At 32.3% G+C, this 27,859-nt stretch overlaps 1 protein-coding gene across 1 annotated transcript in view; it reads left to right on the forward strand.

Moving 5' to 3' along the window:
* LOC123660303 (neuropeptide CCHamide-1 receptor-like) overlaps positions 1 to 27,859 on the forward strand; it is a 99,358-nt gene that overhangs the window by 54,956 nt on the left and 16,543 nt on the right. Inside the window, exon 4 of the mRNA XM_045595405.1 lies at positions 22,910 to 23,040. Coding sequence (XP_045451361.1) covers positions 22,910 to 23,040 — 131 coding nt within the window. The remainder of the gene's footprint in view (positions 1 to 22,909; positions 23,041 to 27,859) is intronic.

The following is a 27,859-nucleotide window of genomic DNA, read 5'->3' on the forward strand; positions in this document are numbered from 1 at the left end:
AAACGCCATGGGTGCCTGGGCCTGCTACATACTGTCGCGAGGTAGGCAGTAGCCAAATCGAATCACAATGGAATTTTGGTAAAACAGATTTCAATTTATTTTATTCCTCTTTGGCTTCCGCCGACTGGAGTCCAATCTACGAAAAGAGTAAGCCGGAGGAAGCTTTGGAGTGTTTTTATAGTATTTTTAATGTTATAATGGAAAATTGCGTTCCCAAAAAACGTCTTAAATTACATCATCTAAGGTATAACTATCCTAAATGGTATACATTCGATTTAATTAGGGATATACAATTAAAAGCTAAACTACATAAGCAATACAAAATCACGAAATCCCGAGATGACTACGAAGCGTTTTCTTTATATAGATCGCGAATTAAAAAAAATATTCATAGCGATTTCCTTAACTATCAGAATCGATTACAAAACGATATGGTAAGGGATCCTAAGTCTTTTTGGGATTATATTAAAACGAAAAAGGGTACTACGACATCCAAAAAAATTTTGAAAGATGGAGTAACCCTTTCAAATTCAGAGAGTACGATAGAATTTGCTAAATATTTCTATTCGGTGTACAATAGTAAGGCTGCACGACTGGACGTCGGCGAGGCGCAGGCTGGGGATGACGCGGGCGGCGCGCGCGTTCACATCGCTCCTCTGCGCCTCGGTGACGTGAGCGCAGCTCTCGAACGACTTAAACCCAAGCGATCAGCAGGCCCTGATGGTATTCCGGCATTCGTGATGAAAGATTGTCGCCCAGTGCTCGCGGAACCACTGTTATATGTTTTTAATTTGTGTCTGGAACATTCATATTTCCCAGAACGTTGGAAGGTTACACGTGTCGTTCCAATACCTAAAAAAGGTGAAGGAACGACTATTGAGTCCTTTAGACCTGTGGCAGTACTGTCTACACCGGCGAAGGTGTTCGAAACAGTCATTCAGCGAAGTATAAAGGAACAGGTGGCTTCGTATCTATGCGATGCTCAGCATGGCTTTCGACCTGCACGAAACACAACCAGTAACCTTTTAAATGCCCTGACGTACATGGTTCCTCACGTTGATGCAGGGTTACAGGTAGATGCGGCCTACTTTGATTTTCGTAAAGCTTTTGACCTAGTTGATAACGACATTTTGCTATCAAAGATGGCTAAAATTGGCTGTACACCTAAGCTGCTTCAATTGTTCGCAAGTTACATGAAAGACAGAAAACAATATGTTGAGTACATGGGTTACCGTTCTGAGCCTTATTTCGTTAGGTCGGGAGTGAGCCAAGGCAGTAATTTAGGGCCGTTAAAATTTATAATAATGATTAACGATCTACCCGAAATCGTAAGCGAAGCCAAATGTTTACTTTTCGCAGACGACCTAAAGCTGCTTCTAGCAATTAAGGGGATAGATGACTGCCAGCACCTTCAACAGGATATCAACCGTGTCCTGGAGTGGAGTAAAAGGAACAAGTTACAATTTAATGTCGATAAATGTTCCATAGTAACATTTAGCAGAGCGCAGAAACCACTCCATTTCGACTACAAGGTGGATGGCACTTTATTAAAAAGAGAAAAATCGGTCCGCGATCTTGGTGTTCAGTTTGATGCCAAATTAACATTCCGCGAGCATATCGTAAATATATGCAAAAGAGCGTTCAAACGATTAGGTTTTGTTATTCGCACAGTTAAGGGATTCACTAACATCAAAGCAATCTCTTTACTGTATGATGCCCTGATAAGAAGTCAGCTTGAGTATAATGCGGCAGTATGGTCTCCACATGAAGTCAAATACAGTCTCATGCTGGAACGTATTCAAAATAAATTCACCAGGTTTCTTTACCATAGGCTTTATGGCGTGTATCCCTTGTATCCCTTGATGTATCCAACATTGTTTGTATTGGGCATGGTTGGATACAACAAGTTGGAGACTAGGAGAGAGCTGGCTCTGGCAACTTATATTTTAAAATTATTCCGCGGTGTTGTCAATAATCCAGGGGTACTACAGTGGATAGGTTTGAGCGTACCCGATAGGTATCTACAACGAAGGCGGCGACCGAGCTTATTTGCAGTACCCCACGGCAGAACCGAGCTAGTGCGCAACGGCCCCCTTGCTCGTTCAATCAGAACGCTGAACTTAGTGGCTGACACACTAGACCTTTTTTCTTGTTCGTGGAGTGAATTCGCAAAAGTTACTTTGTACATAATATGTTATGAGAAATGAATTTAATGTTTTATAGTTATTAATGTTACATTGTTTTGTTTTTAGTGTTATGCTCAAGTCAGCTAATTCTTTTTAATTGTAGTTTAATTTTTTTTTTATTCCTTTTGCTTTTTGTCTCGTTTACTATGTCTAATGAATTGGGTTATGCCTGTAATATTAGATGTAAGAAATAAAATAGAATAAATAAATAAATAAATAAATAAATAAATGTTTATGAAACTTTTATCATGAATAATATTAGTCCCGTTTTAAGTTCTCAAATTTTATTTAATACCAGTTGACTTACCATATGAATAGGGACACCCTTGCCACATATATATGGGTATAAAAAATAGCCTTTTACCTATTCTAAGACCCACTAAACATACACGAAAATTTTATTTTAAATTTGGTCAACCCGTTTTTAAAAATTCGTTAAGATACACTGTGATACGAATTTTTTATACTTTAAATAGATTTTCATTACAAAAAAAAAAGCAATAATATCAAAGTCAAAAATTTAAAGAAATAAGTCTATGCAAATAAAAATGAATCTATGTTCTGTGTTTTTTATTTTCTGGACTAGCTATGTTTTTGTTTCAAAGAAAAATTAATAATTGTATTTGCTCGCAAACGAAAAAAACTGACTTCAATTACATCGACAATTAATACAACGTAGGTAGACGAAAAAATAGTCAAGTAAATACGCATTATCAAAGATTTAAAAAAAGTTATTGTCAGATCCCAATGAAATTTAAATATGACCACATGATAAACATCAGGTTTCGATTACATTAAAAATCATCAAAATCGGTACACCCAATAAAAAGTTATGCGGTGTAATACAACGTAGGTCGACGACAAAATAGTCAAGTAAAAACGCATTATTAGATATAACTCGAAAAGTGGTTGTTAGATCTCAAATAAATTTAAATGGGACCGAATGACACACACCATCTTTCGACTAAAATTGTTTTTGTCGAAATCGGTCCAACCATATTTTAATGTTCATACGGGGATTAACGCGAACAAAATTTTTTAAGGTAAAATATATTACCTTGAGGCCTGACGTTTCGGCCAGGTTACACCAGCCGTGGTCGCCTGCGACGTTAATCCCCGTATGAACATTAAAATATAATAATGAAACGCGAAAGTTTAAAAGTTGTTATCGGTCCAACCAGTCAAAAGTTCTGAAGAACCTCCTCCTTTTTTGGAAGTCGATTAAAAATCAACATATTAACGACAAAGCATAAATGGCGGTATGAATTCGTCTGTTCAGCCAGTTGATGGATAAAAAATAAATGTGACTAAATCGTCATCCATACGTCCTATTTGTAAGCCATAGTTTATTAAACCCACACGTCTATGTCATATAATCTAGAAAAATATTCACTTGATCCCTTAACTGTAAAGTAACTGATTAAAAAAATAAATATCAACAGATGCATTTTAGTCAAACTTTCATTTAAAATTTTGCAGCTCAAAGCGCTGAATAAGCGCTCGTTTAAAATATCGTTCAAAGCGTTGCAGCGCAGCGAGCGTATTTAATACTAAGCGTTAATCTCTCGTCTGTAACTCAAACTTTTGTCCTTTTGACGTCTAATATTTGAGACTAAATTCAAATTCAAAGTATATTTTGTTGAATCTCACACAAGTCAAAGCAGTTTTAAATAGTAATTTATAATTTGTTGTCTAACAAAGAAAAGCCACTTTAATTTGTATCGACAAGTATAGTACAATACACATTTTGATGGATATCTCAAATACCACTCGTCAGATCTTGGTCAAATTTAAATGACAACACACGATAAACACCAACTTTTGAATAAAAAATAAATCATCAAAATCGGTAAACCAAGTAAAAGGCTATGAACTTCAACAAAGTCGGTTAAAAATCAATCATATTTTTGGAATCAATATAATGCTGTCTATTATATTAATGAAATATATTTGAATGTTGAATCATATTGGTTGTCAAAAGTAAAGCATATCTCGACAATTAGAAAATTGTAATAATGGTTCAGCAAATTTATAGTGTCATAAAAATAAATACAATAAAATGTGTAACTATAATAAACCCCATGTATATGAACTGAATTTAAATACCGTTTCCATTACAATACGAGGTGTTTCCTTTAGATTAATATACGTGGAACATCACTCTGCGTTCACAGGTTAGAGAATTACAGTGTTATTTCACTAATGAAAACCCGAAGGGGAAACAGAGGGCCTCATCGAGTTCGATATGTGTTTCATTACAGTATTAGGTAAAAAACTTAAATGAAGTTTAGCTAAGGTTTTACTTGCATGTTTTCCGATTTTCATTTTAAATTACGGTTCGATTTTGAATTAATAATCTTGAACTAGCTGACAAAACAGACGTTGCCCGTCTTAAACTACAAATCCAAGGAGACAACCAGCTTACTAAACTGATCATTATTTTCATAAAAAACCTCTGTGTATCGTCAAAAAACAAACACCTCACCGAGAAAAGAATAAACCAAATCAAAACTTATTCTATTCCGAACCGAAGGTCTGATCAATTGAACAAAATTGTTCTATTCTGTAGTAGACTATATATGTCCTATTGTTGAACAAAGGACACATCTCCTCCGTCCTCATCAATTCGAAAAAAGGTTGAAATATAATTCGCTGCTCTGCTCTGCCGCAAATTGTCACACATGTCTAAGGATTTCTTAGGAAAAATACGTGACAGATTTTCATATAATATTTCCCATCACAATCTGAAATTATAAAATTCTTTACCATATTTAGTACTTTAAAATTTTACGTTTTTTGACGTAAAAATTCGTAAAAAATAAGGATTGAAAAACTAAATCAAAGTGACAGAAAATACTAGACAATTGTTTAGTACTTTCGACGAAACATTCGAGTATTTATTTCTACTAGTGGTCGCCCAGTGGTCGAAATTCAACCATAATTAAAAATTTAAATTATAAAAAAACAAAAAAAAATGAAAAAAAGAACCTTTTTTAAATTTTTTAATTTGACTACAGACTTCGACAATCAACAAACGAGTATGATATGCGTGTGTGTGTCAAATACGTGGTAGTGTGCGTAATGTTTTTTTTAATGATTTAATATATTTTTATGCACAATTTTAAAAAAATATTAGCATTCTGCACTCCTTCTCTATATAAACTATAAGTGTGCGAAATTTCATACTCCACCGTCCGCGCAATTTTCGTAAAAAGGGGTACAATTATTTTGCTTCCCGTTTTAATATATAGATGAAATAGATAGTTGCGTCATTACCAATACTGTCATAGAGTTAACCTTAACACAGTGAAATCAAAAGGAAGTAAAACTAACTTCTAAAGCAAAACCTAGTTCCGTCAAAATCAAGGAACGTAGAATATAAATCGTGTAAACTAACGTTCGTTCCTATTTAATGCACGGCGCGTTTGTTGCGTTCGATGTTGTTTTATCGCCGCACTAAATGCGGTTGAATAACCGAGTCGATTGTATAGAAAACTAGATTGAACGTTTATACGGTAGAGAATTTATTTGCATAAAATTTTAACTCAACCAATTTTATTTATTACTAGTTCAGAGAAGTTTTATTCAAAGAAGAATAAAAAGTTTACTTAACGGAACAATGAAAATGAAATAACTTTTATTCTCCATTCTGTGTGACATTTTCGATATCATCTACGCTCTTTTATTATGGAAATTATTAAACAAAAAGAATAAAAAATGGAAATTCCAAAAAAAGTACGAAAAAAAACAAAGTGTATTATATTTTATAAAATATAATGTTTTCAGTGTACAAAATTTATGCTTATCCAAATAAAAATATTTCAACGCTTCATTTGGTCTCCATTTTTAATGTCTCATTTATATCTATTTTTATTTTGTTTGAAGTACCATAATCATTTAAGTATTTTTTTCGAATGAGTACACACATTAAAACATACACGTATTTTAATGTGTGTCTCTATACCTTTAATTTTTTTGTAATACACATATAATATACAGAAATAGGTCCTCTGATACTTCATATTCTAATAATGCCAATGTGTAGGTGTATTTATATATATATCACTAAAAGATCAATGTAATTAAGTAAAGTTCTCAAAGACTGTTGTGTATTTTTTATCGATATCAACAAAGACGTTAACAGATGAAGACAGTGGAATTCTTAAATATTTGAAATATGTTCAGGTATCATGGTTCCCTCTTAAGGAATGTGGTAAATCATAGCACGGATCTTATGTAACAACTAGCTGTGCCTGCGACTTTGTCCGCGTGGAATTTAACAAAAAAGTAGCCTAAGTTACTCCTTATTACATCAGCTATCTGCCAGTGAAAGTCCTGTCAAAATCGGTCCAACCGTTTCAGAGGGTAGCCGGAACAAACAGACAGACAGACATACAGACAGACAGACAGACAAAAATTGTAAAAATGTTATTTTGGTATATATACCGTGTAGAAATCCATATGTATTTAGTAAAAAGCGGCTATTTTAATATTACAAACAGACACTCCAATTTTATTTATTTGTATAGATGCTGACATTTACGTACTAATACATATAAAATATCAAAATGTATTGCAAGTAATACTGAGAGATAGATATCTCTTGTAACCATACAACGCATATTGCATATAGCTTCATATCATCACAATGATTATCATGGATATATTCATAGGATATAGTCAAACTATTACGATTTACTGATTCTGCGGTCTCTGGTATAATTATGTTTTCAACTGCATATTGTGATGCGGTTAATCAAATGTTATGGAACTTGAATTTGTAAACACCTATAACTATCTTGTTATTGGACATTGACTAGGATATTATATATAAGACATTAGTTGATCACTTAAAATTGGAATCGGAAAATTATACAATGTGTTGCTCTGAAAAAACAAAGTTTTTATTATACAATGTTTCTTTATACATTATGATACAAAAATAAATTATAAAAACCCTTAACCTACCTGAAAAAAACAAAGAAACGACATTTAAAGTTATTGACCAATTCCTATACATAAAATTAAAATTAAATATTTCTTTTATATGTGCCTATTATGGAGTGTCAAAAATCTTTTTATAAAATAATACATATTACTACTGCTATAGAAAAAAAGGTACTATACAAATATACAAACTCAAAGGAATATATTCTTTTATATATATACTTTCTCTTACTGTGGTATTGCTGTAATATCGTTGTATAAATTCACGATATAGATCCAGTTACATAAAACCTTATTTGAATTAAAGCCACACTAAATAAAAAGTTGTTCTCAAGTACTACTAATTTACTTATATTACCTTTATCAGTACAGAGTAAAACAGCTCTCAGGGTTACTGGGTCCTGTTACCTCAACTAACAAACTACAACTTTAGAACTCAGAGGTTGAAAAAAAAATGTAACAGATAAAAATTACAAATAAAAGTGTATTTATTATGCCCATTCTCCCAAAAAAATTTTCAAAACTAAAAGGTGCTTAAATAAATAAAAGCTATCCAGCTTTTTTAGTCAGCTTCAGATTTGGTTTCTTTTGCCCAGCTGTGGGACGTGAATCATACAATAAATTATAACGGAAGATTTGTTGGAGTTTAATCTGAATTCAGTAATTCGTCAATTAGCTTTCCATTCATGTATTAATTAAAATATGATATTAGCTAGCAAGTTAGTATATCTCCTAGAATATATATAAGATAAAACGCAGCTTCAATTCCATTGATTTTCCCTATTCATGACAGAAACTACACAGAGTAAAACTATCATTTCCTAGATTTACGATACTGCCCGAAGCCTATCAAATAAGGTTTATGTCTAGATTATGTGAGAAAATATATCGCCTGGCACAAAAGATAGCTTGTTAAACCGTTGTTCGTAATAATGACGGTCTAAGAACCGAAATAACTTATCTCGCCAACCCTAAATCGTTTCTAAGTTTGTAACCCAATAAATGTCCTATTGTAGGACAACGGAGAATAGTTCTGAACCCGTTCGGAGCAGATACTTGTGTCTGTACAAATATTTTCTTTATGGTCTAAGTGTATGTCCCTCAACTACACCTCGGGGAGCACGTAGTCATCATCCTCGGTTGTTATTAAAAGCATTTGATACAGATTGCTACTCATAGTAGGGAAATTATATACCGACTTGCGGCAGACCAGCATGGTGGTTTTACTTTCAACCCTCCTTCAATATGGCGAAGAGGCCTTTGCTTAGCAGTGAGTCGTATACAGACTGAAATAGTTTAGCTTAGGAAAATGCTTCTTCTAATCGAAAAAGGGGTCTAAGCTTAAACCGAACGTACATAATGATTACTAATAATGTACTAGAAGCATTTTCTTTTTATGAACCACTAGACGTGATTTACAGAATAAATAGTAAATGATATATATAGGCTTTAGAATTATGTACGTGATGCCTGAAATAAACAAATCATAAATTTCAATTAAAACTTATACGTTTCATATGTAGAAATTAATATTAATAATCTATATTATAAATATTACAAAGAGTAAAGATTTGATTGTTTGTTTGCACTGAATAGGCTCCAAAAGTGGGAAAGTGTTGGGTAGCTACATTGTCCGCAGGTGGCATAGGGAATTTTTGTTAAATACCCATGCGAAGCCGGCACGGGATGCTAGTCATTAATATTCCATCTTGAGTTAATCTATCTAATTATTTATTTATTCTTTTAATGTACACCACACATACATTAATTTAAAGTGTAAATTTAGAATTAAGAGTGATTATTGATATACATATAATATATTATACAAATAATATGTATACAGTAGACTATTAAGTATAAATGTATATACATATAATATATTATACAAATAAAATGTATACAGTAGACTTTTAAGTATAAATGTACATTTAAAAAATGTATACGTGTTATATATTGATATTAATAGACATAAATTTGTCTTTTATCAGTTTTTTTAGATGAATCAATACTTTAAGCTTTACGAATGTGTAAGGGTAAAGCATTCCACAAAATAATAGCCTGAACAGCAAATGAACCTCAATAATATTTGGTCTTTACATAAATGTACAGGCATTTTAAGCGTAAGGTTATCAGATGAACGTAATACCTTATTCTGATCTCCAACGAATTCAAATTTACCCTTCAAATGTAAAAGTTTTGGGTTAAAGTTATTATTCAAGAGTTCAATATCGATTTTACTATATGGGGGCTTGCCAACTCCAAGTGTTCGTGGAAATTTCCAAACATTAACTGAGTCATCGTTTTCGACTGATGAGTAAATATGGCATATTTGTGCATCTCTACATACTGTAATGCAGCGATTCGTTACTCTTTAATACTTTTTATTGGTCTTCATATTGTTAGAATTACTTTTGGCCTGGGGTTTTTTTTCTATTGATAGTTTCAAGTCTTCAGTCAATGAAAGACCGGGCAAGTGCATCAATTTCATTAGCTTGATAGGTGTGTCAACGACGTGTAGAAAAAGAAAGAAGGTGTACTGAGGGTGTTGACGGAAAAATTATAAGGCGAGTGTGAATAGAAGGGTTGAAAGGGGTAGGGTTGGGGGTAATGTATGTTACATCAGAACTTTTGACCGCGTGGACCGGTTTCGACAATTTTTTTTTTAATCGAAAGGTGGTGCGTGTCAATTGGTCCCATTTAAATTTATTTAAGATCTAACAACTACTTCCGAGTTATATCTAATAATGCGTTTTTACTTGACGCTTTTTTCGTCGACCTACGTTGTATTATACCGCATAACTTTCTACTTGATGTACCAATTTTGATATTTATTTTTTTGTTAGAAAGGGGATATCCTTAGTTTGGTACCATGATAAGGAAACCAGGATCTGATGATGGGATCCTAGAGAAATCGAGGGAAACTCTCGAAAATCCGCAATAACTTTTTACGCTGATAAAAATCTGAAAGCTGATGGTTATCATGTAGTCACATATAAATTTTATCGAGATCTGATAACTACTTTTGAGTAATCTTTGATAACGCGTAGTTACTTGAGTACTTTTTCGTCGATCTACGTTGTATTACTCGTCGATGTAATTGAAGTCAGTTTTTTTTTCGTTTGCGAGCAAACACAATTATTTAATTTCATTTATAAAATAAATAAATTACGTTATTGTTTATTTGATAAATAAATTAAAAAAATATATAAGTATAATATCATTATCATGTAATGATGAAGTATAATAAAAATTATAACAATTATTTTTTATTTTCATTAGAATTGTTAAAAAAAATCCACAGACGTTGTTTATATCTAAGCAATATTTCACACATAGAAAATGTAAACGATATTTTGTTATCAGACTCGTAATAACGAATAGAATTCGTCTGACGTTTCAGATACATATATCACCTACAACAGGCCCTAAGTCACGAACATACGATACACTAAGCTAAAAGGGACAGTTATATTAAAGACATCAATTTAAAACAAATGATAACCTGCAGAGTAGGATTTATTTGTTCCGTACCTTTTCCTTTTCTTCTATGGAATTAAATTGTCTTTCTGCTAGTATTAACCCCATAATCACGTACGCTTATTTTGGTATTAAAAATTAACTTAAAAGTATAACAATTAGCTTATTTCTGGATTAACTATGACATTGGAATGACTCAGGATCTATTTTCAACAATAGTAGGCCATTAGAAGTGAACTCAAATTACCATATTTGAGTTTTTGTAACTTTTTTTTGCTATTTCTTTAATTCTTTGTTGTACGCATTATAAGAAAATAGAATTCAACATTATTTGACACAATTATGCAATGGCGACCTTCCTAAAAGCGAGTTCTTACAGACTGCATTGAGCGAAGGAATTATTACTACTAGACAATATAAATATATCTGCCAATCCGAAGTGCAGCAGAGTGATGGATTTACCTCCAACCCTACCACATAGATAAAGAGGCTTATGACCAAATACAAACGAATACAATATAATGAAAAATAATAGCGTATCACTTACACACATATTAAACTGTAATTCGTTTTTTTTTTTTTTTCTTAACGTATACTTTTTATTATTTTCTTAACGGTACTTTGAATGTATCGAATCTAAATTCCGATTATGATTCACATCAAAAACCGCCGAATACTTATGACACTTCAGAGCTCAGGTAATAATCTCGATAAAAGGAAATACATTCACGGGAAATTCGGGATTTTATTGCAATCGTGGAATAATTTCAGAATATTTGATATCGATTCAGTGAAGGGTTTATTTGTTTGTTTTATTTGCAAAATATTTGAGATTATTTATCTGATCATTTTCATGTTTTGTGCTTAAGAACATATTGCCGTTCTTTTTTTTTATAATAAAAAAATAAATATAAGTAGTCAAAATTTATGACTATTTCATAAATTAACATGCGATAAATATGATCGCCTTTTTAAATAATATAACTAATCCAATTTGTAACATTTTAAGCTATAAGTATTAAATAATTGTTATGATTTTTAACTGCTACTTTCATCGTTAATTACATCTAATAACTTCCACGTAAAACTGCATGATCCATAAATTTCGTGCCGTGATTTTAATGGCAGTTATAATATTAAAACAAATTTATAGATCTTAAAGGATTGTTAAACGAAAATGTGTATAATTACATAAAAATGTGTTCAGATGCTTCTTCAATAAAACAGACCGGAAAACATAAAAATAAGTCTATAATCTAAGTCCATAATCTAAGTCAACAATCTTTGATCATTTCGTACTAGTAGATCTTTGCCGGTAAATATTTCTAAAAAAACAATAATTTTAACGCAAAAGCTACCAGTAATAGCACATCTCTAGAACTTGACTAGATTGCGTAACGTATCTAACGTGGCTATTTTAAAGAGTAACTGTCAAAGGTACACGCTTTGGGTTTAGTTTTATAAGTTTGTTTATTTTATTTTTGACAATTTTCTCGCTTAGAGTGAGCATTTAATGTCTAAAACTTAGAGTGCTCTTCATAATTATTGTTATTTACTGCCTACATTTACACTTAATTTTAACATCAACATTCAGACATCATCTTCTGGATTTTTTAGACAAGCGTCTGTACACAGTGCTCTCTCTGTTTCTTTAAATAATTATATTTATAAAACAAGCAACAAAATTAAAATTAAATAATAAACTAGAACTGTAATAGTATGTTTTTACAACGCCGATTCTTCTTCGTGTAATTAATCAAAATCTATACATATAATAAATGGTAGGAAAGTCAAAACTCTACATTGAATATTTTTTTAAAAGAATACTTGGGGTGTGATCTACAATCGATACCGCAGCCAAAAATATAGTTTTTAGAATTTTTGTCTGTTTGTCTGTTTGTCTGTATGTATGTCCGCGAAAAAATTAAAAAAGTACTGCATGGATTTACTTCAAATTTGGCACGAGTACTATGAAGAAGTCGGGTCAACATATAGGCTACATAATATTATCATGCTATCACCTACCGGGAACGAGCAGTGAACCTTTATTTCCTCAACGCATTCTGTAAGTTGCGTGTAATCCTAACGACACATATTTGAATGTTGTTGTTATTATGTTAATAACCATGCTATATAAGCTAGCTTCACACTATAAAAATCACGCAATATAAGTAACTAAGCCGATAAACATAATTAAATGAATATAAGCAGACAAGACAATTTTAAAGCAACGCCATCTATGAGATTTTTCTGTAAATATGAAATGTAAAGAAGAAACGGGTAAATGAATGTTATTTTAAAAGGTATAATCATAGGTATTTTTGGTGCTGTATAGCGTTCACGCAGACGACGTCGCGGGCAGCAGCTAGTGAATTAATAAATGAATGAACTAGTATAATCCATTCCATATACAATGGGAGTAATATTCAACGTCAATTAATTTAACTTGGTGAAATTAATTTAACTTAATGAATCTTATTATTAATAAGGATCATAAACCCTTATATATCTTGACGAAGATGCGAAACTCTCAAATAGGTTTATTTATAAAGGTGAAATGGAACAATTAGTCTTGAGCTTTGAATGAATGAGACGTGTTCGAGCACCTAAAGGGATTGGGCGTGGTATATTTGTGTTTACTGTTTTGTATTTATTATATTGAGTAATAAATTTAGACAATTGTGTATGCATTAAATGATATAAGGCAGCATACAGAAGAGAGTATCTTACTCATAATTTGAAGCAATCTTTCAGAAAATCACTGCCAAGCAAAACTGTTCACAATTCAAGTAAGTGTATCTCTATGATGATTAAGGCAGCCTAAACGCCTGGGAAATATTTGGGATGATTGGGAATAAGGTCGAAAAGTCGCTTATGATGCTATTAGAGTTACAAGAGCCCATAGGCTAAAGTAACCTTTAACAATAAGTGCACTTTAGGCTTACTCCCCACCCTAGTTCTATATAAAAAATAATATCCTATAATTATAAAAAAATATATATTTTAATGTTACCAAAATACAAAAAGATGTATTGACATTTATTTTACTGCTTAATGTGTATATCCATAGAATATAGTTTGGTATATTAAATACGTGTATATACCTACGGTTAACAAGGAGTTCGAATATTTGAACAAACAATGCATCATGCATATCCATCATCGTCCATAATCATCCTCCTCCATTTGAAATGACCATCGTCGACAGGAAATTGAGTTATTTTGCCGCTCAAATAAACCAAATAAATCGAGCGCACCATACCTTATATTACCTAACCTTATACCTTATATTACCTAACCTTATACCTTATATTACCTTACCTTATACCTTATATTACCTTACCTTATACCTTATTTTACCTTATTTTATTATATTATACCAAGGCTAACGCGACACACTTGATCTCATCCATACTTTTTGTCCTTGATAAACGACGGAATCTAATATAAAGAGATGTGACGTAATATGGTCACTAACAAATAAGGATGTGTTTTGCTAGCTGATGGTAAAGCTATCTGGAAGATAAAGATGTCCAAAAGATAAAAAAATATGATGAATTTTTCTTTTCAACATCCAGCTCTACTTTGTTTGCCAGATATTATTCACAACTTCAATCCAAAAGAAGTTTATTAGTTGGTTGAGGCAGACACTAGGAATCAGTTTTGTCTCCTGTCGTGACATCCTATCAGTAAGTAATATGTAAGATAGAATGTATCAGCAACTGGTGAAACAAGTATCTTTAAATCCTGATGCCACACTTGTCGCTTACTTTTAATGACGGATAAAAGTATACGCGTTGCTCGAAGTACAAGTAATTTGCTCGATACAAGACATAGGAGTAAATATAGGTAAGTTACAAATATAATGCTGAGCTTACAGAGTAACTTTACTTCCTTGAACCTAAACATGAAATTATATAACTTAGCCGCTTAATATAATAAAACCTTAGTTTCCTTATTGTATTTACTTCTTACAGCTTCATTAACACTATCCAAAAAAGATGTCCAACAATTCTAAAAACTTGAGACATTTTATGTTGTAAAAGAAATTAAAATATATTTTATCGTTGAAAAGTATTTTTTGACTTAAATCACATGATTTATATTCAACTTAAATCCGTTTCAATTTATTTAATGCCATCACTCCACGATTTAATACAACCAAAGTATATATACATATAAGCATTTCATTTCAGTCTTAATATCTACATATTATTAAATTTTTCTTTAGAAACATCACATTTTTATTAAATGGTTTTTATTAAATTGAAATGTATAGTATTTTAATCTTTAATTTCATCATTTTGTTGATACGTAGAGGACGACGTAGTCTAGGAGATATAATATCTTTTTAAATTGAATGGTAAAATTCTTATAATATTTCGGTAACAACTATACCTTCGTTATACGTTTTACTTAATTATGGTTCAACTTTAATTTAAATATAAAGATTTAGTTTGTTTACTCAAAAAAAGTGTATTTTAAAACTGTTAGTTTGTTTTGAAAAAAGCATCTATGGTTTGTAATTTGTATCATAAAGTTAGAGGTGACTTGGACAAAACACTTGAATATTAACCAAAATTTTAATATTTTTAAATCTACATAAATATGACTTCAATTTAAACTGCCGAACTAGAACTAAACTGACATATTTTAAATTTTATTTAATCATATGCACATCTCTCAATCTACATTCAAACTTGCTAGATTAAAATCAAACCTTTACTTAGCACGACCGTACCTACTTAGCCTTTAAGCAGCAGTGACAGATTCGCGAACTGTGATAGTACCTACAGTATAGGGTATTTGAAAAAATATTAAGACTCCGTTAAGTGAAGCAGTAAACACATACGTTGATCGATCTAGCACGAACTAAAACTTAAGCGGATGAAGATGACGTATGATGTATTATTTCACTTCCTACATTCACTACATCCTATTAATCTTGGAACTTGATGCATTACTATTACTCTCTAATCCTGCAGTTGCTATATTTGTCAAACTCAAAGCTAGATGGGGTTGAACATAAAGATGATGGGTTGATTATTCAGACACTCACTAGTCTCTCACTAGCAATGTTGTGAAAGTCAGCAGTGTGTCGACCTGGGTAGCGTACCTTGTACCGGGTACGTACCTGTAACTCACTGACAGGTACTCTGGAGACAAGGTCGTAGCCTTGTATGAGGATATGAGTATATCGAACCACCCAAAAGTATTTGAATATTCTGACCATAAATAGTATTTTATGGCGTGTACAAGTATATAAATAAACAAGTACACTTATTTGCGTAAGATGTTTAACCCCGATCATTTCATCGTGTAAGTATATCCAAATACATCAAACGCATTAATATTATTTATTATGATTGAACTTTATTTCCGGCATAAACTCGATGTTGCGCAAATAGGTTTTATAACAAAATTGTATAGGCAACTGTCAAAATGTTACATTTTTGTTTGTTTAAACATTTTTTGTATGATAACACGTTTTACACGCATTTTTTTTTTAATCTTGGACAGTTACTTGATAATTTATGTCCAATTTAATTATTTCTCGTCGTTTTTAATATAAGTGAAACAATTAAATGATTTTAACATAAAAATATTTGATAATGTAGTAGTAACATAAGCTGTAAACTTTTACGTTACGACTTGCTTCTGTATAGTCCGTCATTGCAACCAAGAATAACAAGATTTACAAGAATTGTAAAAATATGAAATTCTTAGTGTCATTTTTGGTAGTGACTATAGGTGTGTAATTTTTAAACCATAGATTATTGAGATTATCCTCAGAATAATAAAGCAAATTGTACTCAGTGTGGGCTTTCTTTAGGTAATTAATAAAAGCTACATACGTGTAATTGTGAACCACACTTCTTAATGGACATTAATAATTTAAAATCACTGATACAATAATAAACAACTGATACAAAATTACGTTAAGGACTACAAAGAGACTATTCGAATATTTAATTATTGGAATGAAGTTCCTTACGGCAGGCTTGATATTTGGCTGGGCGAGCAAACTGAAAAAAATGTGATACTAAAACCGTAAGAAAAATATACAACGGAAGTGACGTAATATCAGTCACACGACTGTATAATATGACGTTTGTAAAACTAAAATATTACTAGTAAACTTTTTTTTAATTATTTATGTAATTTTATACTGTCGACAAAAATAAATAAAGACATATGTTTTTTATTTCACTTAATAGTTTGAATTATTATTATTATTATTTTGTTTGATTTATTTTATTTTACGGTATTTGTTATTTTCTAAAATACCAAATTTCCTAAATACTTTTATGTACTTAATTAAAAACCAATCAACGAAATTTAAAAAAAATCAAGAACTAGAAAATATATATGAAACTCAATATTTTGAAAAGTAATGACGCCATTTCATTTTAAATTACAACGTGATTTACTCATAAATCTCCATCGAGAATTATTAAAAATCCCTCTTACATTTTTCATATTAAATATCGCATAAGCTTCTTTGATATAATCGCGAATTCGTTTTATTTATCTAAAAATGTGTCGCTTTTTCCTAAATTCTTTTGCCAGTCTACTTAATATTAATCTTAAGCGGACGAACAAATAATATACATATATTTAGTCATAGTGTTCTTTATTTTTGATTTTGATTTGATAATATTTTGGTTGTGGTGATGAGGGGTGTCATTTTTTTTATATTGTAAGTGTTGATCTGTATTAATGTGGGTATATATTTTGGTTATTATTAGAACTCATATATTTTGCTTACTTTTAATCATTATATATAAGTGTTATCTACACTTGTAAGTGACATGCACATCAGATACTTTGTTATTTATATATTTTTTAATTTTATTTTTTTATATGTATGTTGTAAGTGAGCTTTTGAAATAAATAAATAAAATATAATAAAAATATGGATTTTAAGTTGGTACTTGTTCAGCACAACTAATTTTTTTTTTTCATATTTAAATGGAAAAATATAATTCTTTCACGTCTTAAACGTTCACGAGGCTTATACGAGATTTAAGTAAAATTTTTCAACATAAAGAGCAAGTAGGCACACAGCGAGATTACTATACAATTTTTTGATAATGTGAAAAAATACAAATTAAATAAAAGAAAGATACTTCAACGTTTCAAGTATCCTTTAACTTCATATCAGAAAAACGGACAATTTTTTGGCAGAATTTGGCTAACGACACCTCTTAGGAATAAATACTATGTTTAACGAATTTTAGGTATTTTCTGTTTAATAATAATAATAATAATATCTTTATTCATGAAGAAGTATCTACGATAACTTATTGGGAAGACTCAGTGTAACTTATATTGTAAACAGATTTCATGAATAAAGATATTATTATTATTATTATTTTTTTTTTTTCCTGAATGTCACTCCGCCCGCCCAATATATAATAGATACATAATAGATACATATATTATAACAACTACCTATATAAATAATATAGTAAATTTACTTATACTTACATATATAAATATAAGCGGGTGGAGGAATACGCCCCGGCAGGGAGATCAAACGGCCGGGGGTTAGGGCTGTAGGCTGAGAAACCGGCGGACAATCCTAGCCGAGTCAAGTAACACCGCCTTCTGCATCCTGGCTGCGAGCGAACCGTCCCGGATCCCCAGTTGCCTCAGATGGTGAGCGAGGCTAACCGGGATCAAACCGTTGGCAGATATTACGATAGGGATTATTTCAGCAGACCCCACACCCCACATGTCGACAATCTCGTGCGCCAGATCCAGATATTTACGTTTTTTCTCAGTCTCGGCTTTCACGAGGTTCTCGTCATGCGGGACGGTGATGTCCACTAAAAATACCCTCGACCGTGCCCTGTCCATCACCACGATATCAGGCTTGTTCGCCAGTATCGTCCTGTCTGTGGCGATAGGCAGGTCCCAGTAGAGCCGGACTCCGTCGCGTTCGAGTACTGGCACCGGTGAGTATTGGTAATACGGCATCCTCTGTTCCAGGAGACCGTACATAAGAGCAAGCTCTTGGTGGAGAATCTTGGCCACTTGGTTGTGTCTGTGCAAGTACTCAGTATTAGCAAGCGCGGAACAACCCGAAAGCACATGCCTGAGTGACTCACCGGGATGACGACAGGCTCGACAGAAGTCGGGAGTGCCATCCTTCAGGACGTGCTTTCGGTAGTTGTTCGTCTTGACCACCTGATCTTGTATTGCACAGACAAAACCTTCGGTTTCCCCAAAGAGGTCGCCGAATCGCAGCCACTGCACGGAGGCCTTACTGTCCACGTGAGGCGCGTGAAGCGCCTTGTAGAACCGTCCATGCAGTTCCTTCTCCATCCATACGGTCTCCCGGTCAGAGGTGCTCAGTACGACCGGTTTCTGCCAGTTCTCTTTGGCCAAGGCTAGGGGGGTTAGTCCTTTGTCACACATTGAAACGTCGCCATGCAAAGCGCTGTCCCGTCTCGTCTCAAAGTAGGCCCTGAGGCTGCACACCTCGCGGTTATGCATGGTCTTAGCGCTTAACATGCCTCGACCACCACACTTCCGCGGGATGTACAGTCTCATGACCGACGACTTAGGGTGATGCACGCGATGGTACGTCATAGTTGTGCGGACTCTTCTGTCCAGGGCGTCAAGTTCGGTCTGAGTCCATCTGAGTATGCCAAAGGTGTACAAGAGAGTGGGCATGACCCAAGCGTAGCCCAGACAAGTAGCTCCGAAGAACTTTTGTCGAATTATTATTATTATTATTATTATTATTATCTGTTTTATGGGAAAATTACCCATAGATGTGTTAATCAAAACTGCTTTAGCAATGTAGCAATTATTAATATCTTGTCTTTAAATCGTCCTTTATAACCTAAGAAATCGTAGGTACGGTCGTCTAATTGATTGATTGACTGAAACGTATGTAGTGAAGGATATGATGTACGAGGTTGTTAATATCTGATCTTATAACAAATCCAGTTATAAATATTAAGTTATTTTTATCATCGCATGATATCGTCCAATAATCAATACGGTACGCTTCGCCCTGTAATATCCCAGTGCTGGTCATAGGTCTCTTTCCCCATGTAGGAGAAGGATCAGAGCTTAATCCAACACGCTGCTCCAATACAGGTTGGCGGATATATCCCTAATTTACAATGAGTAACGAGCGTTATCAGGTGTACATGATAACAACTGAAACCGACGGCTTAACATGCTCTCCGAGGCACGGTGGGAAGACTCGTAAGTACTACGTAAACACGCAGACCGCGCAAACATCTGCATAGCCAATACAAATATTTGTCACGTGCGGGGATCGAAGCCGCAACCACCAGCGTAATAGCCACACAGCAGTGCTGTGCCCGTTTCGTCAACGCGTTGTCAATAACCTCGTCTATATACTAACGAAAAATTAAATAGGTATAGTGCTGTTTCGGAAATCTTCTTGTCTTTCTCAGGTAGAAAAACGAACTTGTTGAATAACGATAAACGTTTAATTAAGATACGCTGTGCTGGTGTCTAGCGGTTCTATTGTAAAACGAATCCAATATCGCACGTTCCTACAAATAAAACTCTAAAACGACGTAAAAGGTTGTTAGAACATGTAGTACCGCTTCACTTTGTTCGGAACGCAGATGTTTTTGGCAGTTGTTTTTCCCGTAGATTCAGTATACTACTACTACAATTAACCTAGAATATGGTTACCGCAGCCTAGCAGTACCAGAAGCATTGCAAGCGCGTTGCCGATCCCATCCCCAAGTCCCCCCAGGAGCTCTGGTGACCTTACTCACCAACAGGAACACAACACTGCTTGAAAACAGTATTATTTTGCTGTAATCTTCTGTAAGGTCGAGGTACTACCCCAGTCGGTCTGCTCCATATTTTAAGCAGGAAATTCTCTGCTGTTCTCAGTTAAAATGTCCTGTTAAATAAATATATTTATATTTAATTAAAACAATAAACCTCCTGCGCCAGTGGGGTTTCTTTTTTTCACACGTTTTCACCCTACATATTCTGTCATACAGCGCGCCAGCTGAAAAATAAGTACTCAAACAAACGGAAAAATGTTAAAGAGTATGTTTATATAGTTTACCCATAGTAATGATACAACGTGTAACGATGATAATTTTGTAATATATTGAACGTAATTTTCATCAAAAAAATTTCATTACAAATATATAGGGTTTTTGTACGCAGACTACACAAAATGATATTGAGATCAAAAGATAACCCACGCGAAGTACGGTTGATATTTCTTAATTTAATATAAATATTAACTTCAATCCCTATACCAAAAAGTAAAAAAAAATAAAGGTGTAATAAATTATCTTGAATATCTAAAAATATATCCAATCGTTAAAATGTGTAAGTACGTAACGCTGCGTTAAAATTCAATTTTACTCGTAAGTCCTCTCATCATCCTCCCGGGTGCAGAAAATTTGATTAAAAATATACAAGTCTAAAAAAGTAAATTTTCCACCGTTTATTTAACTGTCCTCTAAATTCCAAGAAAAACATCGTTTCATTTTTTTCTCACTAATCTTATGACAGAATATGTTGTCGTTGGAACGAAGCAAAATAAATACATATATATCACTTTTTTTTTTTATAATAGCAAAGTTTCTGATCGGATACCACGTGACATTCTTTTGAATAATCTAAAAATGATCGATATGGCTATTGCGACTTTTTGTGATGGTTGCTTGGTAAGATTTTACAAAATTTATTAACATTAATTATAATATATATGTACCATTTTATTTCATGACTTGCAACCGTCTCGTCTTGTAGGTAGTGTCCGTTGCTGTAGAAATTTTGGGATCTCACATTAAAAAATCCTATCCTAAAAATCCTAAAAAATATATATCCTAAAAAATCCATATATTCCTATCGCTGGTAATTTTACGTTACCATTGATCAAGCTCTTCAAAAGCAGTTCGATATCATTACGACAAGAGAAAATCCCAAATGAGTACATGGTCCTATATATCGAGCTTTTTTGTGTATCCTATTTAAAATGGCTCAAAACTGTTTTATAGTTAATTTACAGATCTTCAGCTTTATCATAACTACTCGAATGTTGATCTAGCTCCACTTTTTCAAAAATATCGTTACGTTTATCCTGAACTGGGCGAGCAGAGCGAAAAGCATCTCTGACATCAATATTTCCTGACTGAAAACACCTAAGCTGATTTTGTGCTACTCTCACTGACACTGTATTAGCTCCATAAACATCACAAATTTTTTCGCGGTTTGAATCATACTTTTTCCCTTTTTTAAAGTAAAACATTAAAATGTACCGAGTATCTTCGTTAGATTTACCCATTTTAGTGGACACAAAAACAAAAGAAAAATGGCGGAAAACTGTTTTTTTTTTTACTGTTTATATTCATTTTTAAAATATCACCTTATCGTGATATCAAAACCAGCAAATTACAAATTATACAAACAAAAAGATTTTATTGCAAATTTTTATTAGAAAATACGAAAAGACCTTTTCCTGACCTATTATTATGTCGACAATCGTTGTCTGGCAGTAGTCATTAATATTGACATGTCTAGCTGAGTTGCAATCCCTAGTGACGTGCCACATGCCACAGCTATGTGGTCCACTACAGACTGTTCATTATCTTCGCGAACGACATCAGCAGATACTCAAATACACTGACGCCATCTTGTTGCAAGAAGATCTTAATCTGCTCTAGTCGTATTGTATTATGAGTAAGCTCGACCACCTATACCCGGAAAATGTACAGTTATGTGCATATTTCTTACATGAATATATAAGTTGTATCATTATAAGCTCAACTTATGCGTTAATAAAATTATTATTATGTACTGTGTGGCTACGGTACTAAAGAATATAGCCACCCCCTCTCTTCCCATGGGTGTCGTAAGAGGCGACTAAGGGATAACACAGTTCCGCTACCATCTTGGAACTTAAAAAGTGGTGACTATGGGCAAAACACATAAGTTCGCGTTATTTTTGACGTGAGCTTGTGGAGGCCTATGTCCAGCAGTGGACTGTATAGGCTGTAATGATGATGATGATGATGATAAAAATTTAATTTTTCAATTTCAATGTTTTGTAATTTTTAATTTGTACAGTCTAAATAAATGTGAAAATAATTAAAAATCCGCCTAAAACAAATCAATAAAAATAAGTAAATAAAACTAATTATAATTTAAAATATGAGGACAAATGAAGGCTATATCGTAAAATAATTAATATAACTAGTGGTTGCCCAGTGATCGAAATTCAACCATTTTACAAACCTAATTTGAAGAAAAGGCTAATAATTCAATTTTGTTCCCAGGTGGGAGTAAGCGAGCAACGCGCGTCACCGTGGCCACAGCGATAGGTATATGGATACTGGCCGCCATCCTTGCCACGCCAGCTTACATCGGCTCCTATCTGAGATCCTTTGTCGTAAATCCTACAAAAACGGTAAATCGTTTTACGTATGACAAAAATAGTCACAGCGTATATATTTTTATTTTCAATCCTCTCCAGTCTTGTATTATAAGAGCTTAATCGCTTCCAACGCCTCAGACATAACTGACCACGAGGATTTAATACTATAATACATTACTCGCTAATTCACAAAAGCACAAATGTTCAAACCACGACAAACACATACATGATTTTTACACATAATTGCCATGTGCATGGACCTTTAACCGCTTTGATCAAAATAGGAATAAATGAATATGAAAATTTAATTAAAATAACATTATTGGTATTAATATTGGTAAACGTTTTTTTTTTTTTTTTTATATATAATGTTGTCCTGACTTTTGCCATTCCTATATGATCATTAAATTGATTATAAAGATTTTTTTTAATCTCACAATACAACATTGTGTCATGTCATATTTATGAGATTCGAAAATTAAAATTATTGATAATAATACTACGAAGAATAAATAGTACAATTTATATACAAGTACATTATCAAAAGAGATATTAACAGCATTATTCCTCATCATCTGATCACAGATAGAGCTTTGCAGTAATGACCAAAATTTCTCCAAAACCGGAACACAAGCATGAAGATAAATGTTGTAGAGGAACTATTACATATGACGGTGTTGTTTGCTAACTTGTCCAATCTGGCCTTGATTCTGCGTATTAAGTAATTAGAGTACAATACAGCTGATGCATATACATGTATGTATAATAGAAATTTTTGCATCAATAAAAGGGGAACTAATTTTAAAATTTTATTGCATTTTACAGTGAGTGTGGTCCAGTGGCAGACATATTCATTATTATTAAGGACACGATCAAAGCGTGTCATATGACGAATTTGTACCTGTCTCAAAATTATTGAATAAATTTTAAAACTTCCTTTCCATGTTTACAACTAAATTAAATTCTGGTATCTAGTATAGTTCCGTTATCGATTATGATGTTCTACCACTGCGCCATATTATTTCTCAGCCTCCTGTACAAATAGTTCAAAATAATAATTTTACACAAACAAAATACGTCCATTTGCTTAAAAGAAAATTTTAGGAGTAAAACTTTTTTACACTTGATTTGGGGAATAGGCTGGTGAATGCGTGACGAGAGTGTTACGTACAGTGTGATCGGAATTTGAGACGGAGATATTAGTTAGTGGAAACAGATAAAGAGAGAGTTACGTTTCGTAATTTTTACTTCTATCGTGTGGTCTAAAGGACACTCGTTTTTCTACCTATTCGTTTAAATTCAAGTCCCTTTTCTCTCAAAGAATATTTCTCTTGTAAAGTATTCTTGACATCGCAAGAGTAACATATTTTGTAACTGGACCACTTTGAGCTTTACTGTCATTACAACGATAAAACAGATTACGTACATTTTATATTCACATTTTGTTTCGCATTTCAATTACCCAAAAGTAAAAAATAAAAAATATGAAGAAAAACATATTTAAAAAGCGATTAGCATACATTTGTTCTATGGTACGAGTATGTATCCTCCTTACATTACTGTACGTATAAATTATTACCATAAATTAAATAAGTAAAAATTAAACAAGCTCAATCTCTCTTCTACTTTAAAAAATACCTTAAACAACACTATTTGTCACTAAACACGTCATGATCGCCTATATCGTCTTTGTATGGTATAATATATATTTATTATGTATTTATATATGTATGTATTTTATATATGTAAGTATTATGTATGTTTATTATTATATATTATCTATATGTAGTTTATTCAAATATTCTAATTCACACACCAATTATTTGTTTACTTCCTAACTTTAGTTTCTATTTCGTGTCCTATACCCAAAGGTTATCTGGAAGAGATCGCTATTTCACCGATAAGACCGCCTTTGTACATCTTTCATTTTTTTGTTTTGTTTTTGTTGTTTCTTTTAATGGTGTACAATAAAGGGTATTATTATTAAAAAGGCAAGACAAATTCCATATTATGTCAAAACTCAACCCTCTACTGTATATATATTGTCTTTATATAAAACATTAATAATGATCATCATTAATTAAATTAAAAGATATTTCATTTAAAAAGATTACAGAGTTTCAATTTAGCGTCAATTTAAAAATAATATTTACCTAAACTCGATTATATTTTGACTCTTGATAGAAGATTATCTTAAAATATTTGGCCCTGTTGTAACTTTAATAAAATTTTAGCGGTTGGTATACAAAAATTTTATTTGAAAATTGTAAAGTGTAAAAACTTTTTGATACAAATATTGTTATAATTTGTCATCAAAATTAGGAAATTATTTATTTTTAAACCATAAAAAATCATTTGTCATACACAAGTCATCATCATCATTACAGCCTATACAGTCCACTGCTGGACATAGGCCTCCCCAAGTTCGCGCCAAAAATAACGTGAACTCATGTGTTTTGCCCATAGTCACCACGCTGGGATACACAAGTACATGTAATTAAAATATATTTTTTTACGTTTCTTACGTTTATCTTATCTAGTATCTACAAATATTTTTACTAAAAAAAATTGAGAAACTTAAAATTCTAGTCATATATTATTAACGTTTCAGGAACAGTGAAGGATCATCGATCTCAAAGATAATGTTAATAAACAAACACCTCACAGTTTTTAATTATATATAAATAATAATCAATTATTAAACAATTTTTAAACATTTCTGTTTAATAATCAACTTTGACTACATAGTATACACAGTTATGGCTGAAACAAGGCGTTATGGCTTGCTTTCAGCCTACCTCAAATCAAGGAGGAGGTTATCAACTTATTACTACGTTATGTTTTTTTTTATCGAAAGATGGTGCTTGTTATATGGTTCAATTGAAATTTATTTGCGATCTGACAAGTACTTTTTGAGCTATCTATAGAAATAAATAAAATTGGAGTGTCTGTTTGTCATATTAAATTAACCGCTTTTTACTAAATGCATATGGATGTATACACGGTACATATACCAAACAAATTTTCTTAGAATTTTTGTCCGTCTGTCTGTCTGTCTGTTTGTTCCGGCTAATCTCTGAAACGGTTGGACCGATTTCGACGGGACTTTCACTGGCAGATAGATGATGTAATAAGAAGTAACTTAGGCTACTTTTATTTTAAAAAAAGATTAAATAATCACCAGTAAAAAATATCAGCTGTAACCTTATGTAAGATAATTGTGATTACACTCTTTCCTCAAAACCGCTGAAACGTAAAATTTACTTAACGTTGCCTCTTCTACCTGCTCTCAAATATTCACCAAACAGAATCAGAAATGCTCATTGGGTAAGACCTTTTGCGAACCCATTAGGACGAGTGAGCGATCAATATTATGAATTTTATTTTTATCTTTCTTAACACACATGTACAGAATACTTACACATATATTAGGTTATTCATATAAAACTTTATTTTCATTACTTTGTCTTATTTTTCACAGCTGAAACAAATTTTTAAAGAAATGTAGTGCTTCAAGGACTTTTTAATTTCGTGTCATGTTAGAAATTGTCATATTTTGTCAGAAATTCTGAAAAAGTCCGCTAATAAAAGCAGCATGTCAAATTGAACCACATAGCCTAACAGAATAGTTCATTATCATCTATGACATTTACCAAATTTACCTATATAGTTCATCATGAATATGTGAAAACATAAATTCTATGTATTTGTGACATTTATTGATACCGGTATGTAACCGACATTAAGAACCTGAAGTAAATCTTTTGGGAAATCTAAAAACACTCCAGGACTAGTTTCCACTGCTGTCGTAAAACGTAACTGTTTACTGTATCGATAATTCTTAGTGTAATTTTATAGGTTGTTTTCTTTTTATTACCAGAGTAGACTAGGAAACGACACCTATGATTATCTAAACTCATTATAATTGTAATGTTTTTTTTCACAAAAGTTTTATTAATAAAATTTAGTAAAGCATTGCTGAATTTTATTAATATAACTATATATACCTTAGACTATATATACCTAGACTAATAAAATACCTTAGATAATATATAAAATTAATACATTTATGTGCCAAAATGTCATTCATTATAATTAGTGAAATTCGCGTAAACATTAGAAAACAAAAATGTCATTTACATAAACACACACTCAAAAACACACATGCACACTTCCACTAATACTCGTACACAATGCACGCATGCTCATACACACACATGTTACTTACATACACCCAAAAATAAACTTTTAATTAAACCTTTGCCTAAATCGAGGTAGAATGTTTTCCACGAAAGGGACAATTAAACGAAGGACAAAGTGATCGTATAGTTCACTCAAAGGTGAAATACTTCAGCTAACACCAATCCTCTTACGTGTAATTGTATTACAAGTTGTGAAAGCAAACTTGTAATTAGAAAACCAGACAAGGACCCCTTTACACTCTCTTGTTTGGAATTTATCTTAATCAACATTTAAACTTTTAGACATTGGTCAACATCACTTTCTAATTTATTGTTTAAATAAAAATAAAAATTGTTGTTAACACTATAAAAACAATAATACAAAAAGACAACATAAATTTGTGAAAACAAAACGGTTATATGTAAATTGTGACGTAAATTCAGCAGTCATATAAATAAATAAAAGACATTATGTGAGCTCAATTAATCATTTTTTAAGTATTAAATAATTATTTCTACACGTTATAAATTCTATTAAAATTAACTATTAATTAATGCATTTTAAGGAAATCATAACGAGAGCTACCTTGTAAGCTATTTTATTTAATTTCCGCTAAAATTAAATACAATAAATTGGTACTCGTAAACTATTCGTTAATCTACACTTGAGC

This window comes from Melitaea cinxia, chromosome 15 (genome assembly GCF_905220565.1).
Source record: "Melitaea cinxia chromosome 15, ilMelCinx1.1, whole genome shotgun sequence".
Lineage (NCBI taxonomy): Eukaryota > Metazoa > Arthropoda > Insecta > Lepidoptera > Nymphalidae > Melitaea > Melitaea cinxia.